Source organism: Parambassis ranga, chromosome 19 (genome assembly GCF_900634625.1).
Source record: "Parambassis ranga chromosome 19, fParRan2.1, whole genome shotgun sequence".
In the NCBI taxonomy this organism is placed as follows: domain Eukaryota; kingdom Metazoa; phylum Chordata; class Actinopteri; family Ambassidae; genus Parambassis; species Parambassis ranga.
In genome coordinates this window covers 19423778-19441978 of record NC_041039.1, presented here as the reverse complement: position 1 = coordinate 19441978, position 18201 = coordinate 19423778, and the positions used below count along the sequence as shown (strand labels likewise).

Here is an 18201-nt window from a genome sequence, read left to right as displayed (position 1 = left end):
CCAGTCTCCTTGCACAGCAGCCCTCAGAAAAATGTTCCCAGTAAAATTTGTTGCAGTAGAAGGAGGTTGTTTAAGTAGGCTCAAATCCTTGTGTACCTCACACATGCCTCCCTCCTGTCCCTCACGCACAGACATCCTATAGTGGAACACTAGGCCTTGAAGAGTATCGGTTTCATCTTTTGATGCACCATGGCTGCTTGAAAATCCATGGAAAACCTCACACGATTAAGCAGTTATCTCCACTGCCAACTGTGCTATCGGGAGTTTTTGGGGGTGGAAGCTGTTGGCGCGTTGCCTTCCAGGCATTATATAGACTGTGCTGTCAGCCTGGCTGGCAGCACTTTTGAAGGAAATCCTGTCAGCTTTGACTTTAACTGGCTGAGACTGAATGAGGTCATTTTTGGGTATTGTGTTACATGTCTAAAGTGTCCACTTTGTAACAGCTGCATGCGATGTGTGCGGGACTGCGTCCTTGGTCAAGAGCTGACCACCCTTTCGGCATGCCGGATCGGGTCGTACGCTGTCAGAAACGGGTGTACAGTCCAACTGGAGGAGGTATGAAGTGAAGAGGAGGTGTGGTGGTGGGGGATTGTGTTGGACCCCCTGGGGTCTGCAAGTATTTGCCAATACTCATGTGCACATGTGGTGTGCTGAAAAATGGGCTCCCACTGTTTTGATCTGTGAATGTGAGACTCGGGCGTGAATCACACATTACGGCTCACAGTGAAGGATTTCAGTTTGAGCTCAGGGATCTTTGTGGAGACACAGACGGGTGTTTTTTTCTAACAAACTATATCTTGTAGCCATTATTTGGTCACAGGACTGCTGCAAAACAACCCCATAGTTCCCACAGTGAGGCAGTCATAAAAAAAGCCTGCTGACAGTCATTTAGGAAATGCACACATTATGACCAGTGGCAGTGTTTTCGTTGCAGAAAATACTTTCCCATTGTAAAACTTAAGGCTGTTAAACAGGCTGGAAAATTATGCCCCATGTCAGCACAGTTAGACTGAATAAGGCAAAGGCCAGACGTGGCGATGGCTGCGAGCTGCAGCCGCTCTTTTGTGTGTGAAAGACCCTTGATAACATGAGGGGTGGTGGTGGGGGCTAATTATTTTTAACAGCTTAACACTCCAATCAAATGGGCTGTCTGCAGATTTTTTTACACACTGTTGTGGCCCACGTCATCAGCGTGTATTAAACCTCTTAACAGAATGTCTCTTTTGTTCTCCTGTGTTTCACACTTACAGCAGAGGCCTGAGAGGACCTGTGATGGACACCAGCGACTCACAGTCCACCAGATTCTTGTGGCCTGTCACTGATATAATGCTGTGTGAAAAAAACAGAAACAACATGGAAAAGTTTGCAACTCTCTCTCTCAAAAAAAAAAAAAAAAAAAAAAAAAAAAAAAACTGTCAGCAGCCGTGAGGGAATTCTTGTCAGGGAAGCTCAGAATAGATGATGTCCATTTTTCCACACACAATTGTTATCCTGCTGGAGAGGATCAGCTTGGAGCCTCATACCACAAGATTTAAAACATCCAAACAATCCTCACAGGAGTCCCTTAAATCCTCTTTTTCTATAGGGTCAGAAATAACCCTCAATAATGTTAAATCACTCTAATATTATTTTACACATTTGTTTGTTCGACAGGTTAAACTTTTGTGTACATGTTCCAACTGTGTTTGATGGAGTCTACAGTAATACAAGTAATATCTTTTGTGTTTTCATTTTCTTACAGGAACATCACTTCTATGCTTTATATGGGCTATTGTCCTCAGCAGATGTGTGCTACACTGATATTCGACTGCTAGAAATTCCTCAGGTCCTGGATAGAATATAGAGCCCCTTTCACAGAGAGAGCAGGGGGAAACCAAGTGTCTATCAGGCTCCACTAACAGTGGTAGGTAAGACCATTTGGAAGTGATTTATTGCCTGTTTTGCACTGATCCATAACCCTGCAGCTGACAGGGTTAACTCACATCAATCACCTCTCTGAAGCTCTATACTTTTTCCTCTGCAGTTGACTAAATAATAGATTCTGTTTTCTTCTAACTGAAAAGCCTCCATCTTTCATTAGGAAATACAGTGTGTGTCATCTAAAACAGCTCTCTTGTTATGAATCAATCTGTTTTACATGATGATCCGATCATGTTTATTCCTGGGAAAGCTCCTCCTTTATCAGTTTTCTCCTTCAAAATCACAGTGTGTGTCACCTGACTGTGTGTTAGTGCAGCGAAAAGGGGGCACTCAGTCCAGTCTGCCTCATGATAGGGCTACTTACACCACAGACAAAGACACTTCACTGGACCCCGGACCAGCATGTTAACTGATGACAAGCTTTTAAGCTCTGCAGCTGCTTCAGCATTAACGGATCAAATGTATTCATATTATTTGAAGTTCTTCTGAAGTGCAGTGTTTTATTGTAGATATTTTTGCACATGCATGAGTCTGTATGAGTGTTAACCAGTGTCTCATGTGTGCAGGAACATGTCTTGATGACCAGGATAAGTTAGACATCAACACCAGCAACAGATCCATCAGTGATGAGAAGCAGCACTTAAACTGAAACAACAACAAATACATCCACCGAGCCTCCAAACCCATGGTCCACGTCTGGCTGTGAGATTAAAATGTAGACAGTAGATTTGATCAGATCACAGCCAAATGGATTGACCAGTTTTCTTTCTTTTTTTGTGAGTTTTGTAAACTGAAACAACCTTTCTACTGGCAATTTAAAGAAAATACTCAAATTGCATGATACTTAGTGTGATATTTGCACACGCACATGGTGTCATGTAGGAAGGATTTCTGAGTTTTGCACATATCACAGCGACAGCAGGATTTATTCTCTGTTAGCGCTCCATATGGTTCTGCAGCTCAACGACGGCCCCCGGCCAGCTGCCTGTGACACATTTATTGGCACAGCAGTGCAGCATCAGTGGCCACTTCTACCAGACTGTCTGGCAGTTGCCATAAACACTCCACTCAGTAATTGGCCCAGACGACTTGTTAGACACATGATTAGATGTATTCCTAATTAGCCGGTCATGCTTCAGTGTTTAACCTTTGGATGCTGGTGTAGGTTTCAGTTTGATCCATTATAAGAATTATAAATCATAGGAAATAACTCTTTATTCACTTCAATATGAAACTCATAACATGCAGATGATACCGGTATCAGATGATAATCGTGTGCAGGTGCAGGTGAAGGTGAAGGCTTCTTTAATAAAAACATGGCTGACACCGCCTGTCTCCGCCCAGTCGAGGTGGTTGCGGAAAATGTTTGAATGTTGTGGCGCGAGTTGAAGAAAGAAGTGGGTCACACAAATGGTTTAACACAAAGTGAAGTGTGGAGATGTGATGGAATAAAAAGAGAGGAGTGTGCGGCCGAGCAGAGGACGCGCTGAGCGGAGCAGCGCCTCATTCAGAGCCGGGTAAGATCTGTCTTTATATATATTTATATATGATTGGAACTCTTGGTTTGTTTGTATGACCAGGCCGTGAACCAGGCCGAGAACCAGGCCGAGAGCGATCAGCTCGGAGTTTGCTGTGGATTTGTATATTTCTGTCTGGACGCGCACAGGATTCTGTGAGTCTCTGGCCGCGGCCGCCTACAAACTGAAACGGTTAAACCTCGGAGTGATGGTCATGAAGGGACGTGCACTTGTTTTGAATTGATTGAATAGAATAAATGAATTTAATTTAGACTTTTTTTTATAATTTAAATGTGCCATGTTGTTATACATTTCCGGGCGCAGATTGAATCCTTCCTGATTGATATGTGTCCTTTTTTTAGGTTCAGTAAAATATTACACAATTAAAAGACCTGCTTTAACGAAGCTATTAGCCACAGCTGATGGCTACATGTGGAACCTCCCAAGCTGAACCAATGCAGGAACCTGCTGTGGTCTCTGGTGACTGGCTCCTAGTGAGTCTGACTCCATGATGCCTAACTTCACAGCAGAAATCCACATGTTTACATCCTGGTTATATGATTTTTGATTTCTATTCTAAAAGCCATGGGCTGGTTTTACCATTCTTCTACATTAAACATGACACAAAAGCAGAAGCACCTGACTGCAGTTCAGTTTCTGGCCAGAGGTGTCACTAATGAGAAGAGTTGTCTTATTTTGAAATCATTTGTCTGTTAGAAGTCTTGTCTGTTCCCCGTATTACTGCTTGATATTGTATAATGCCGACTATTGTCCTTGCTCATCTAGCTTTTATTTATTTATTGAGCAGTTTTTCTCAGCCAGATGGTTTCCATAGAAACAATGAGTAGGCTTTTAAAAGCTCTTATTGGTGTTGTTGATAAAATACCTTTCAAGGTAATTTTCCAGTATGAGGCAAACAGCGGGAGAACCTTTCAAACATGTTGGAAGAAGCCGGGGCCACACAGAGAGGCTGCTGCAGTGTTGTGTTGATGCTCTGTTAGATAGGCACGGCATAGCCAAAGCAAAAAACTTTGTGTTGTTAGTCCTTTGTCGCACCTTTACACCTCTCTCATCTTGAACTATTGTTGCACGGCCCTTCACTGACAAGCCGTTAGCCTTGCATGAGCACACACACACAATGAGGCTTAAAGGATCCTTTTCTCGGTGATGAGATGGGCCCCTACACCAAAGATAAAGGCCTCAGACTATCAAAATTATCTCTTCTGGGTGTTCCTCTGAAGGTATTAAAGCTATCTCGTCCTAAATGTTTATGCCCTACATGTCAAAGCTAAAGGTCTTATTGTACAAAATGTATGCAGCAAGGAGTTCATTTTTTCCCTCCTTTTTCTTTTGCCAGGTTGTAATTTAATGTTGGCACACACACACACACACACACACACACACACACACACACACACACACACCTCCAAGAATGTTACAGAAATGTTTGATCTTTGCATGAATGTTGAGCAAGATGCTTATTAGAGCAGAAGGTGGAATTTTTCTTCCATCTGATTTATATCAGGTGTAAGACCATGGATGGGTAATTTTTTATTATAGAGTCCTGGTTGTGGTGGAAATGATAGGTCTGCTTTTTTTTTTTTTACAGCATTTGTGGACTGGAGTTTACCCACTTTCTTTTGTCTACAGCTGATTATCCTGGAATGTTTGTTTAGACTCATCCCCTGCATTGAAGCTCCACCTGGAATTCATTGCAGTGCCAAAAGATGAAGAGAAGCTCCAACATACAGCTGGTGGGGGACAACACACACACACACACAAGATAACCCATTCTGTAAGAGAGGCATCCTTCAAATGGTAGCGAGACATCTCCCACATGATCCAATGAAGCAATAAAGAAACAGGAGGAGAGAGAGTAGACAGACTTTGAACAAAAAAAAAGTTTTTGTTATGTATTAATACAGATTTTGTTTTAAAGGTTTATTGGTCAGTATTGAGTGTATTCATTCACCCACTCGCTGTATTTCTGGAGCAATCTGATTGTATAAACCCATTTTAGAGTTGTACAAAAGGATGAAACGTGTTTTCCAGTCAGTGCACACTCATAGAATTAAAATAGACACAATTACAACTGACAAACGCAGACTTTAGGATGTCAATTATAACATTTATGTGCTTAGGAATAATGTGAGAGCAAAACAAGCAGCACTTAAATGGATTTAACTGAGGTTGTGTGGGTGAAAACAATGTCATGTTTTTACCTGAATTTGAAACAAAGGTTGGCAGTTGTCTGGGAGATCTAAAGTGGATCAACACTGCAGCCAATGATTAGCTACATATCTAAAGTATGTCTTCCTCCACATAATGACTTGTATTGAGTATGTCTATGTAGAGGAGCTGTAGCCCTTCAGAATTTTAAATTCCACACTAGGGCTGAACGATCTATCATTTTAGACCGAAAATTGCGATCTCAGACAACGCGATTTTGAGATCGTCAAAGCTACGGTTTTTTTGCACTGCTCCTAACTGAATCAGGTTTTGTTTTGCCAAATGCTATGGCTGAAAACGAAAAGAAAACGGAGGAACTGGTCCCTAAAACGAACTCCACCTTTATGTTCGGTACTGTTTTTGCCGGCTGCAGCGGCGCGTCTTCTAAGCCTGTGATGTGTGAGGGCCGTGTGTGTACATCAGATGCAGACAGAGGCAACAGCTAATGACGTCACCAAAACAATAACGCAGGCATTTGATGAAGAGGCTCCATATGAGGACTCTAGTAAACGGTGGACAGAGGAGACAGCAGCAGCTCCGTTTGTCCTTAGATATGATTCCCATTAAAGTTTGATCATTTGGTCTAAATCACATTGAACTTTAGGAGTTACTTAAGTCTCAATACTGTATTTATTGTTTAACCTTAGGAGGCACACTTCAGTCTGTTTAAATGACTGTTGAATAATACTTTACAGAACTACATTAGTCTTCTTTTAACCTATTTGAAATAAAACTTTATTTTGTTCTGTAATTGTTATTTAAATTTTCATGTTTTTTGAAAACTACTACTGAGTGAACATTATCTACTTTTAGATCTACTGAGTTTTTGAGAGGTGACAGATTAGGCTGCCTGAAGTCATTTACACAGAAACATGCAAATTAGTGTCAATGTAAAAACAAATCGTGATAAAATCGTGATCGTGATTTTATCATTAAAGAATCGTGATATAAAATTTTTGCCATATCGCCCACCCCTATTCCACACCAGTAGACATGTACCCTACCTTGTACTATATTATTCAGGAATGATTGCTTTCAGAGAGAAGAGGGGAGACTGCACAGGAACCAGGAGGATGGCACAGCCACTGCTGGAAGTGTGCTGCCTGTTTATGATCGTTTCTCAGGTTTTGGTTTGACTTCCTGTCTTATTTTGAAACTCTGGTTTCCTTGGGTGTCTGTGTATTTTACTTCCTTTGGAAGAGTTTTGTGCTTTTTGGACAGTTGGACTTGTGTTTGTTACCTGTGCTTCTAACCCTAACCCTAACCCTAACCCTGTCTTCGTCTGGGTCCTCCCTAAACTGAAACCTTAACACTTTATGCAATTTCCCCATTGTGGGACTAATAAAGGTTTCTTAATCTTAATCTTTAAACGTTTTCCTATCTGCTGAATGCAGTGACGTCTCATGTCCCTCGGTGTCCTCGCATACAATCCTTGGATACGAATGGAAGCAGTCCTCCTATATAAATCCGTGCCTGACAAAGAACTGCTGTTTTCTCAGCCTCTTCTCTCCTCACACGCCAGCAGCTGCAGCGGCATTAGAATGAAATTATGGAAATATTTGTTCTGCTCACTGTTGCTGTGGTCTGAACATTGATTCTGTCCATCTCTCCTTCATGTATATGACCTCCATGTCTCATTTCCTGGAGACGTGATCTGGTATGAAAGTGATTTAAACATGCATTATTAACCACTGCAGATGAAGTCTACTTTCTTAATAGGCTGGTAGAATTAGCATCTCAAAAACACAATAGAAATGTCGCCAGAAGTTTCTGTTTCATGATCTCAGTAGATTAATTCTAAGTGTACACTGTCTAAAGACATATCAAACCTTTTAAAGCAATCACCGTTATTTAGTTTCCCAGAATTTTAATCGTCCATGAAGAGAACTATAAAAATCTCAGATTGCATGTTAAGTTCTGAATATAACAATAGACATTTCTACATGCAAATCCTTCCAAGGCGTCATGGCTCCTCAGGGAGCTGCACTGTAGATCTAAGCTTTCATAACATGAGTTCACTGGGACGTTTAAATCGGAGGTTCTGTGGGGATTTATTTAAATTTGGAGGCAACTTGTAACCATTGGAAGAAGTTTTGCAGTTTGGCTTCTTTTCCCTGAGTGAGCCATATTAGAGCCAGTACGATGTTTAATACATTCCTTTACACCTAGCATTGGTTGTACATTCAGAATTTGTGAGGTGCTAAATCTTGCTGAACCTTGGAAAGTATTCTGCTTCCCTTTAAAAATCAGTGTGGCTTGGTTCCTCAGCGACTTGTCAGGTTGTGTTGAGTCGCCCACAGAGCAGAGTGCTGAGCCAGTCCACCAACTGCATTCACTGCGTTCAAAGAAATGTGTGAGGTGTACAGATGGGGGAGAGAAAACGGTGTCGACAGATTCTGTGAATTTGATACCTAATGAGACATTTTGAAAACAGGATTTAACACCATCTAAATGCAGAGCTGCAAGCTTTGTACTGCTTTTCCATGCTGAATCATTTTAAAAAGGCTGTTACTGTAAACAACATGGTGTTCACAGTCATTACATCACAGTCTGACTTTCAAGAGTAATTGAGCACATAGCTTTTTCAATAAACTGATGGGATGATAGTAGCTTCAGCTAACTTGATGCAGCGCATGCTTTAGTAAAGGGGAGTGAGGTCAAAGAGTGCTCAAGAATGCTAATAGGTCATAATCATCTCTGATGGGGGGAAAAAAAAAAATAAAGGCGCTGGCTGACCTCTGATGTTCTGATTTGTACTCCAGACTTGGCAGCCGCTTACAACCAGAGAACGTTAATGTGACTGATCTGACATGAGCATAAATACTTTCCATGGGTAATTGACCCTTTTCCTGGACACACACACACACACACTTTAGATCAAAAGCGAATATCCTCTAGACTCCAACAGCCACTGATTAAACACATTTCAGAAGTATTTCCCTTCCACTATTTCCAGGGTCTATCTGCCATTGGCATATGAAACGTGTTTCATTAAGTCGTATCATGAAATCCAGTCACATATGGGAACGTGTACAGTATGTGTACGTCGTCCACGGTATGAGCTTGTTGAGGCGAAGTGACGTGGCGTGTTGCCAGTCAAGTCTCAGTTTTTCTTGAGAGACCGAGATGGAGAAAATGCAGACAGAAAAGGGCATTGTTCCAGGAGCAGATACCAGCTTTGCTGCCAAATCCCTGCTGGCTGGACCGAAAATTTCAGCCATGTAGAGAGAGCAGGAGTGGAGCAGGACCTGACAAAAGATGACATTGGCTTGTAAGTTTTAGGCGATGACGCTCAGGGGGAATCCATTATGTGGCTGTCACACAGCATTAGGCGAGAGACAGCAAACACTTTCATGTGTGGATTACCATTTACCCATTGGAGATAATAGATATTTGCCTTAGCTAATCCATTTCTCTATTGATTTTTTTCCACCCCTTTTAATAACTTCTTGCAAGCAAGCAAATTTTAATAAGTGCAAGAATGCTGACATGTAAGAAGCTGGGACAAAGGGCTGTGTTTGACACAGATAAGCTGCTTAATGTAGTTTTCCATATAAATGTGAGATACAAGATCATTTCTGACGGCTCTTCTTTATTTTACAAATTTATGTAAACAGGAAATGTGTTTTTTAGGACAGTAACTGCTATCAGTGGAGCTGCTAAAAATAGCCTTAAAATGCTGTAAAAAGTGGGTCACATTAGGTAAAACATATTTTGTTTTTAGATGGTTTATTTTTAATATTTACAACAGTAAACATTTTTTTATATATTTCCTATCTGTCTATCCAAAGTCTGATACAGCACTTTTCAACATGTGTATCATACCAAATGATGGTTACATACAAAGAATATCACCAGCCTTGTTGTTGTTGAAATATATATAACACAAATTTTCACACATTGATCAATGTACTCTGGCTTTACAGTAAAATACTTCATAAGAAAACTAGTAAGAATACCAATAATGTAATATTGAAATTATAAATCTTTGAAGCTTCTCAAAGAATAACCTCAGAAGAACATAGATCCAGCTCCACAGCATCAAATCAACCTCTATCTACAGTAGTTTAACATCATGCTATTAGAGTTAGCATGTCATCATGCTAGGAGCAAATGGGACAGCATGTTCAGATGTTCTTTGTTCTCGGCTTCGGCACCGGTGAAGGTTGTTGTCCTCCAGCAGCTGCTGAGAGTTCTGGCAGCAAGTTTTCAGTCTGGTCTCCAGGCTGAGAAACGTTCTGAGAAATGTATAAGGCTCTGGGTGAAGGCTGGGGGCATGGGGGCAAAAGATCCTCCGTTGCATGCATGGTCTCATACTCTGGGCTGATGGAGACAGACTCTTGCTTGTTTAGAGAAACCATCCTCACGTCCCGTATGTCCCTGAGTCTCATCTGGGTTTTGACGCTCTTGTAGCGGCAGCATAGTGCGATGACAGTGACAAGCAGAAGACAAATAAGAGCTATTACTGCTGGTACTACTATCATCACAGTTCTTGTGGTGAAACATAGCACAGGTGGTGGTGTCGGACCTTTACAGACCGGACTGACAGCGTTGCTGTACTCCTTGCTGACTTCGTTTGCTGCACTACACATAAAGGTCCTCTGCCCCTTCGCCTCGGTGGACACACTCAGCGTTTGTCTAGTTTCACCAGTTATTGTTTTACTGTCAAGGGTCCAAGAGAACACCAGACCCTCAGCTTTGGTTATTAAGCAATTAAGATTAACAGCATTAGACTCAAAGTCGCAGGCATAACTTAGCTGAGGCTTTGATACCTTGTCCATTATGCAGAGACGACCAGTCCATGTTTTAGCCAAAGTATTGTTGAGTGAGTGCAGCACGGTTGCTTGATAAGTGCCTGCACTTGAAGGTTTTATGTTCTTCAGCATAAGGGATCCTGCAGGAGAGACGTCTTCTGGTTTTCCAACATTCACTCTGCCTTGCTGTCTGTAGAAAACGATGGTGTTGTTATGTGTCCATCTCAGCACGTGTGAGTTTGTCAGCCCTGCGTAGACAAAAGGCAAAGTCGCACTCTGCCCAACAGCAGCATGGAGGACACAGCTGTCCTTGTTTGCTGCTGAGAGGTCGATGAGTCCCAACAAAACGATGGCAATAAAAGAAGCCATGAGTCCAGATGTGCAATATGTCTTGCTTGGAGGTCTGCTTTGTAATGAAGATTTTCAAACCCTGATTGAGAAACAGAGCTGTCCTGATGAGTCAATACGTGCAACACTGAGTGCATAGCAAACACACTTCTTTATACTTCGCCTTTTAGTAGGAAGGAAACTGTTGTTCAACAGTCTACTTTCAGTTCCCCGAAGTTGACTAAAACAGGCTGAATGTCATGCGCCTTTTTCTGTGTCATACTTGACATTTAAGCGTTAGCCTCTTGAAAAGGTAAATGTCTATTTCTGTAGCTTGATTTCACAAACCTCCACAGTAAAAACAATGAATATACTTCACATGATTTATGCCTTGTGCTTGTTTTATGTCAAACTCTGTCAGACTTTCCTTTGAATAAGTATGGATGACCTCCTAACTGGTTTGATGTGTGCTCTGTGAACACAGCCAACAATCCTCAGAGTAATATTTCAGAAATTTAATATACACGGTATATTAAGTTACTGAAATCATTTGAAAGAAGTTCAGAGATTTATCACCAGTCTGATATTTCCCTGCTGGCTTTTTACATCATTTATCCTGGTTATTGTTTTTTTTTGCCTGTCAAAGGATACAGATGACTTTTATTTGTCTGCTCTAAATTGGTTTAGTCACCGCTGCCATTTCAATTGCAGAGGCCTCAATATTGAGAGGCCTCAGCTTCATGTAAATAGCTGTCTCTAATGCTTTTGTTTTGGTAGGTCAATTGTAGTATGAATGCACAGTATTTTGCACATAATTAAAATAACAGAGCAAGTGCAAAATTTTATTTTGTGCAGGCGTCTTATGTAGAGCCTCCACCTTAAAACACACTACCGTTCAAAAGTTTGGGGTCACTTGGAAATGTCTTTATTTTTTATTTGTATCATTTTTCAATGAAGTAATCAGACATACAGCCTAGACCTTGTTAATGTGGTAAATGACTATTCAAGTTAGAAAAGGCTGATTTTTAATGGAATATATACAAAGGTTTTTCCAGCAGCCATCATTTTTATGTTCTAATGCTACATTGTGTTAGCTAATCACGTTAAAAAGGCTCATTGATGATTAGAAAACTCCTGTGAAATGATGTTAGCGCAGCAGAACTGATATATAAAAAACTAGATATGTAAAATGTTTTCAAGAAATCTGTAAAAAGACGTTATTGAGGTTTTTATTATTAGCCAAATGGGAAAAATTAAACCAGAATTTGCAACACCTCAGGCAGAACTGAGCTCTAGTTGTAACACATTTGGTTGTAGGAATGTACCTACCTAGTTTTACTGTATGATGTGAAACGATCTGGCACAGAGTTTTGATTTAACTGTATTTCTTCTATTCCTCTACAGAGAAAGGGGTTCTTGCAGTAAAAGCAGCACAACTGTGTTTAAAGAAACGGGAACCAAACCTGACCTCATTCTGCTTAGTCCTGTTAATCCAAAAAAATGTATCTAAGTGGCGCCCAGCTTTTGCAAAATGTACTTTCCGTTGGTGTTTAATTTGGTAGATCTTTCACATCGTTAAATAAACAATTTGTTTTTGCAATCATCATAATCATGTGAGCTTTCTCTAAATCCCCTGCAGCGCTTCCAGTACACCAGAGTCATTGTTCACTTTACATCCCTTTCATTCCATAATTCACGCCGTCTACAACACCCCTGCTCCAACTGTGCTGCGATGAGTTCATTTTGCACCCTGCAACTATAATTTCATGCAATTAGCAGTGATTCAGAGTCTTTCTTTAACCCTCCGCACCTTCAAAGTTACCCACAGTGAGAGGAACACCTGTTTTTTTTTAAGGTTTCACCATCATTACACCTTTTCCAAGCCTGAGGTGAGGAGACTGAGGTGAAATGTTAGCTATTTTAAGGGGGCGTACTGAGTGCTGAATGCAATAAATTCCTAGTTACAAATGTTGTAAAGATTATATCTCTAAGAATGTTTTTTTTTTCTTGCTGCTCGCTTCACAGACGGGTAAAAAGAGAAAAAAAAGGAAAGCAGACATGTGGTACCTTTGTGTTTCATAACAGATTTGACTTTTTTGAGCAGTGTTTGTAACAAAACCTTAATCCTCCAGCTTCTTATCATCATTTAGCACTGCTGACACCCACCTTGTCCTCATAGCATGTGTTTCATTTCCACTTCATTGTGCTGGAGTCCAGTCAAAACAATGAAAAACATATCGCTGTCCTAATTTAGGGACCATCATGACCCATGAACTCTAAATCAAATGTGACTATATTTCCTAACTGAAACTCAAAATTCAACTCATTTGGCTACATTGGACTAACAGCATGTCATCTTTGATCCTGATTCTGTTCCCCTCTCCTCTCTCACTGTCTTGTGACCTTGTCTCCTCTGCAGAAGTATTTCCTCAGACTTGATGGGTGTCAGAGGAACTGAGATGAAGTGTGACGTAGTGACATAATGTGACACAAAAAGAAGGGCAGGGAAGCTTTAGGGACACAAATGGCTTTATTAATGACTACCCTGGGCATTTTTAATGTGCTTGCTTAGGTTATGATGACTGACATCATTGCCAAAGATGGAAGTGTTCTTCTTTTAATTTTATGCAAACACAACCCAGTGTATCTGATGTCAAATCAGTTCCAACGGTTTTATCATCTTTTTACATGCACTCTTAATTAGGTAGACGCCAAGGTCTGAATAGAGCAGGCATGGGTTAATTGGCCTCCATTCCTGGTCCCTCAAGCTCTGAGGCAGGGGGCCCGTCTGCCGAGCTGATGTTTAATTCAGGGGCCCAGATGGAGGAGTAACAGCCTGGCTGTGAGATCCTTGACTCACACTTTCACCAGACATGGCTGTGGCTCTGAGTGGCCCCGCGGGGATGAGAGAGGGTTTGGATGGCCCCTCCTGCCCTTCAAAGTAATCTGGGGGACAGTGATGTCCTTCTGAGCCAAGTGTTTGGACTTTGGATGGAGAAGAGCTTTTTTTGGAGGCGAGGGGAGGGAGGGAGGGGGGGGGCTAATCATACACATTTACAGTAGGATGGACGGATTACCTACAAACAAATGAATCTAATGAGGTGCTTTGTTGTACAGTTTAACTAGTAAAAGTAAATTTTAGCAGTTATGTTACAAGCTGCCCTGCGATGGACTGGTACTCTGCCTCTCACCCATAGATAGCTGGGATAGGCTGTATTAAACTTTGATTGACATGTCAGAGTAAAATTTTGACCTGAACCTGCCTTCTTTCTTATGGCCAGCAGGGGGCATTGGATTAGATTGTAGTCACAGATGAACAAACCCTCCTTGACCTGACAGTTTAAGGCTCAGTGGCTCAGCCTCAAGTGGCTATTAGAGGAAGTGCAGTTTTTAACATTTCCACACTGAGTTCTACATTTTTTTTGCCTTAAAGGCTGCAGCTTAAACACTCAGATTTTTAGCTGACTAACCCCCTCCTTGTGTTTTCCTTATTGAGTTTACGATCTTAGTAGCCAATTTTTCATCTTTTTTGCTTTTATATGGGCGTGCATTGCTAATGGGTTCTCGGCGTTCAGTGCTCCTCGTCCTCATGATTGTCAGTCCAGCCTGATTTGACCAAAGTGTGTGGGATTAATTATGAGTAGGTGTTTTTAAAGTAATTACAAGAGGCACAGACACCAGTTAAACATTCACTGACACATGCATTTACATAATATAAAAGAATTAAGCTTATTCAGCTTTCACCACCAAAAGTAATTACATCAGGCTGTCGTGAGCTGCCCACAAAAATCATGTTAGCCCATTCATTTACATAATACAGTGTAATCCTTTAGACACCTCTGTCCCCTCTGTGGTTTTTATTTTAATTATATTAGAATCTCAGCATTAATGCACAAAAAATGTAACTCCTTAGACCTACAGCTGGAGACAAGAAGATCGGCCCTTCTCTGAAAATGTCATTCTTTTTTATATAGTTCTTACATTCTGTTAAATTTTGCATATATGTTTGTGTGATACGTAAAATCTTACATTATTTGACCTTATGCATAGTAACAGAATTATAAACAGAATTCAAAGTATAAACATTACTAGATTTTAATTTAATACCAGCCTGGAGTCAGCTGGCATTGTTTTCAACAAGTTTGAGTCACGTCTCCGGGGGAATCCTGGCTCATTCTTCTTGAGCTTGACTCTCTCAAGCTCGTCCAGATTTGATGGTCTCCTGGCATGGACCCTGGTCTTTAGTACATTCCACGCTATTTTCAGTCAGATTTAAGTCAGGGCTTTGTGCACAGCAGTAAATAATGTTCACTTTGCTCTACTGGAGGGAGTTCTTCACTAGGAAAGATGTTGGCAAAGAAAACCAAGACCCAGTTTTCCTGCTGACTGCTCAGGGTTCAGATTCTCTCCACCCTGACAAGATTGCCAGTTCCTCAATGCACTGAAGCATCCCCACAGCATTATACTACCACCACCATGTTTGACGATAGGAAACCTTCCTTCTCTAGTTTGTCCCTAGCATGTTTTGGTCTGATTTGAAGATGTCTTTTTTTTAAAGAAGGAAGGTCTTTGTTGCTCTGCAATCTTCCTGTTTTTAGGAAAAGATCTTGCATGTATATGAGAGGGATCTGCACACTGTCGTGCATGCCTGGAGCCCTGTCGGCGAAATCGGGAAAACGGGAAATTGTGCATCCATAAAAAATGTTTACCTGCACCTTGGGTACCATCCAGAAAATCTTTTTTTTTCTGCTGTGCAGCCTGTCTTATTTTGAATCTTAATAGCATCTTGACCTTTGAAAATGTCCTGTTTTCATGTTGTCTGTCATTGTGGACAAGATAGAATACAATCTCATCCTACACACAAGCAATAAGGAAACAATTTGTCAGACCTTTAATTATGGCGAAGCGTCCTTTCACACATACATCATGTCCATTCACATCTTCTCTAGCTCCATCATAAGCACCCATTCTCCCCTGCTGACATAAAAGGATGTTTGAATGTTTTCACTGATCACAGCCCGTGTGAGTTAAAGTCACTCCCACTACTTCCCCAAAATGCTTTCAGAGACAAAAACCAGACCTTTTCTTTTGACAGGGTTCAAAAGATCACAGTTTATATTTCCTCTTGCATTACATGGGGCTCTAAATTGTCTGGTTTTGGTGGTGCTGGCGGTGGGTGGGGGACGAGGGAGGCTGAATATGGAATGGTGCTGCACTTCAAACACAATATAGGCTGGGGCTTATCATTGTTGACTGCTCTGGTGCCGCCACTGGGGAGGAAGCTGCTTATATCATCTTTGTTTTGCTCGGGCCCAGCTGTTTTTGCTCACTGTGCTGACCGGCTATCTGCTGATGCTGAGGATCTTTGATGTGCTCAATGAGGCGATGCATTGGGGGGGGGGGGGGGGGGGGGGGGGGGGGGGGGGCTCTGGCACCAGTGACCCCAAAAACCTACCTCCCATCAGCCTGTTGGAGTTCAAGTTTAAACAAATGAGAAGGATTGTTTTTGTTCCCCTTTTCGCTTTTTTATGGCCGCGGGGCATCTGTTCGCCGCTGTCTTCCCCTACTAGGCAGTGGAACCCGAGAAGGACACTTAAGAGAGATGTTTTTGTGGCTGACCATGAGCTCCGGACATAAAGTTAATGTGGCTGTGTATAATTAAGGCCAATCAGAAAAGCTAGAGTCTTAACTAGTGTAAGTTTATCCCAAAGCCATTCCATAACAATTGCTTGCCTGTTTTAATCTAAACAAGATTTTTAGGTCCATCAAAGCTCCAAAGTTCTGTTAAAACAAAGTTTGCAGGACAGCTGTGGTGCATGAGCAAACACTTGTTTTCTGAGATTTCACCACAGATTATGTCATTTGTACTCGCCTGAAGGTTTTCCTGTCTGCACTTTGCTTTCATGACTAATGAACAGTTAATCCTCCACAGATGAAGCGTCCCATTTTTTTGGTTCGGTGTGTACATGTGCTGCCAATACTGAGACCTTTGTGCTGCAATGTGATTCTCACTTTTAAATTTCTTTATGTCTTCAAAACTTTTTGTCAGTGCCCATCCTTAATTTAACCCATTTCTGTCCATGTGCCAGTCAACCAAGACTACATCCTGGTTCTGTCTATATTGACAGGACAGATGGATACTTTAATCACCTAGAACAACACAGCATCTGTTTGTTTCATTTATTTTATGTACTAAGGGACATTGCACTGGAGTTTCTGGCTCTGTCAGCACACTGATCAACAGTTTCCATCTTTGTTTGCAGAGGTTCCTGCACAGTTTCTATCTTCACTCTCAGGTTTGAAGGCATGATGTTGACAGCTCTATAAGTGGCAGGTTTTGTTGCTCTTTAATATGAAAATGGGGATTCCATGCTTAAGTACACACAAAATAAAAACCTTTTTATTTTTTACTATCAATAATAGTTTGATAATTTAAATTTTTAGATGTTCTTCATGCCTTTGAGGAGCCTTTTGATTTTTTTTTATGTTGTCTCATAAAGCTGGTAAAATGATAAACTTAATTGTTTGCTGTTTCGTCCATTAAAGTGGTGTAATGAGTCACACCTGGAGGTGCTTGTGTTCCAACACCTGCTCCGTAATTAGGAGCGGAGCTTATAAAGACATGTGCTCTTCAGAGCTGAGGGGAAAGGCCGTTACCTCAGCTTTTAGAAGTTTGTGAAGAAGTTTACGGTGTAAGATTTGACCTCTTGAGAAAATAGTGTGATTCAAATGTGTGTTTTTTTGTTGATGTGCTGGAGTTAAGCTGACACTAACATCTTTTCATATAGTCGTATTGCTGTGGACAAAGGCTTTGGTTGTTTTTTCTCATGTTCTTGTGATGCTTATATCCCAAAGATTTGGTGTAATGTCACAGATACTTGTTTAACTTCATCCAAAAGAAACTGGCCACTGCAGCAGTTCTACCCACTTATCCCTGCCGGTGCCCATCTGCTCTGCATTGCTATCCTCACCGGCTGGTGGTGAAGGCTTTTTCTTCCTCCATGTGCCATCATTCCTTCACACTATCAGTATATGTATTCTCAACAATCTGAGCCTAAACTATATAAAGAAGTGGAAAAGTGTTTGCAGTTTAAGCAGAACTTCTCCTGCCAGTTCATTCTCACCAAAAAAACGTAGCACGAGATTCATATTTCAGTCCTTTAAAACAAAAACCGATGGCAGCCGAAAATGGCGACCGCCTGTGAACAATTTTACTTAAAAAATGTGTTTAGAGGTTTACCATCCACTTACCCTGTTTTAATACCTAACCCTAACCAGTTGTTTTATGCTTAAGCAAGCAGCAGCAGTTAGAAACAAACGCATGAACATGAGGAGATAGCAGTGGGAGTTGATTCCTGAGTGAAAGACCACTGCTTTGGATACCCTTCACCTCCGTAGTCAGACGTTCGTACTTCTTTTGGTGTCATTATTAGATGACGTTGGCGAATACAATC

At 41.2% G+C, this 18201-nt stretch overlaps 1 protein-coding gene across 1 annotated transcript; it reads right to left on the bottom strand.

The window, feature by feature from the left end:
• Nucleotides 1-9303: 9303 nt before the first annotated feature.
• On the bottom strand, nt 9304-10879 carry LOC114452319 (uncharacterized). The gene has a single exon (XM_028431572.1). It carries the CDS (start codon nt 10787-10789, stop codon nt 9794-9796), a length of 996 nt encoding a protein of 331 aa, XP_028287373.1. The 5' UTR covers nt 10790-10879; the 3' UTR covers nt 9304-9793.
• Nucleotides 10880-18201: the final 7322 nt, after the last annotated feature.

Excerpts from the sequence above, each read along its gene's own strand:
- LOC114452319 (XM_028431572.1), bottom strand. The coding sequence starts at position 10,789 with ATGGCTTCTTTTATTGCCATCGTTTTGTTGGGACTCATCGACCTCTCA.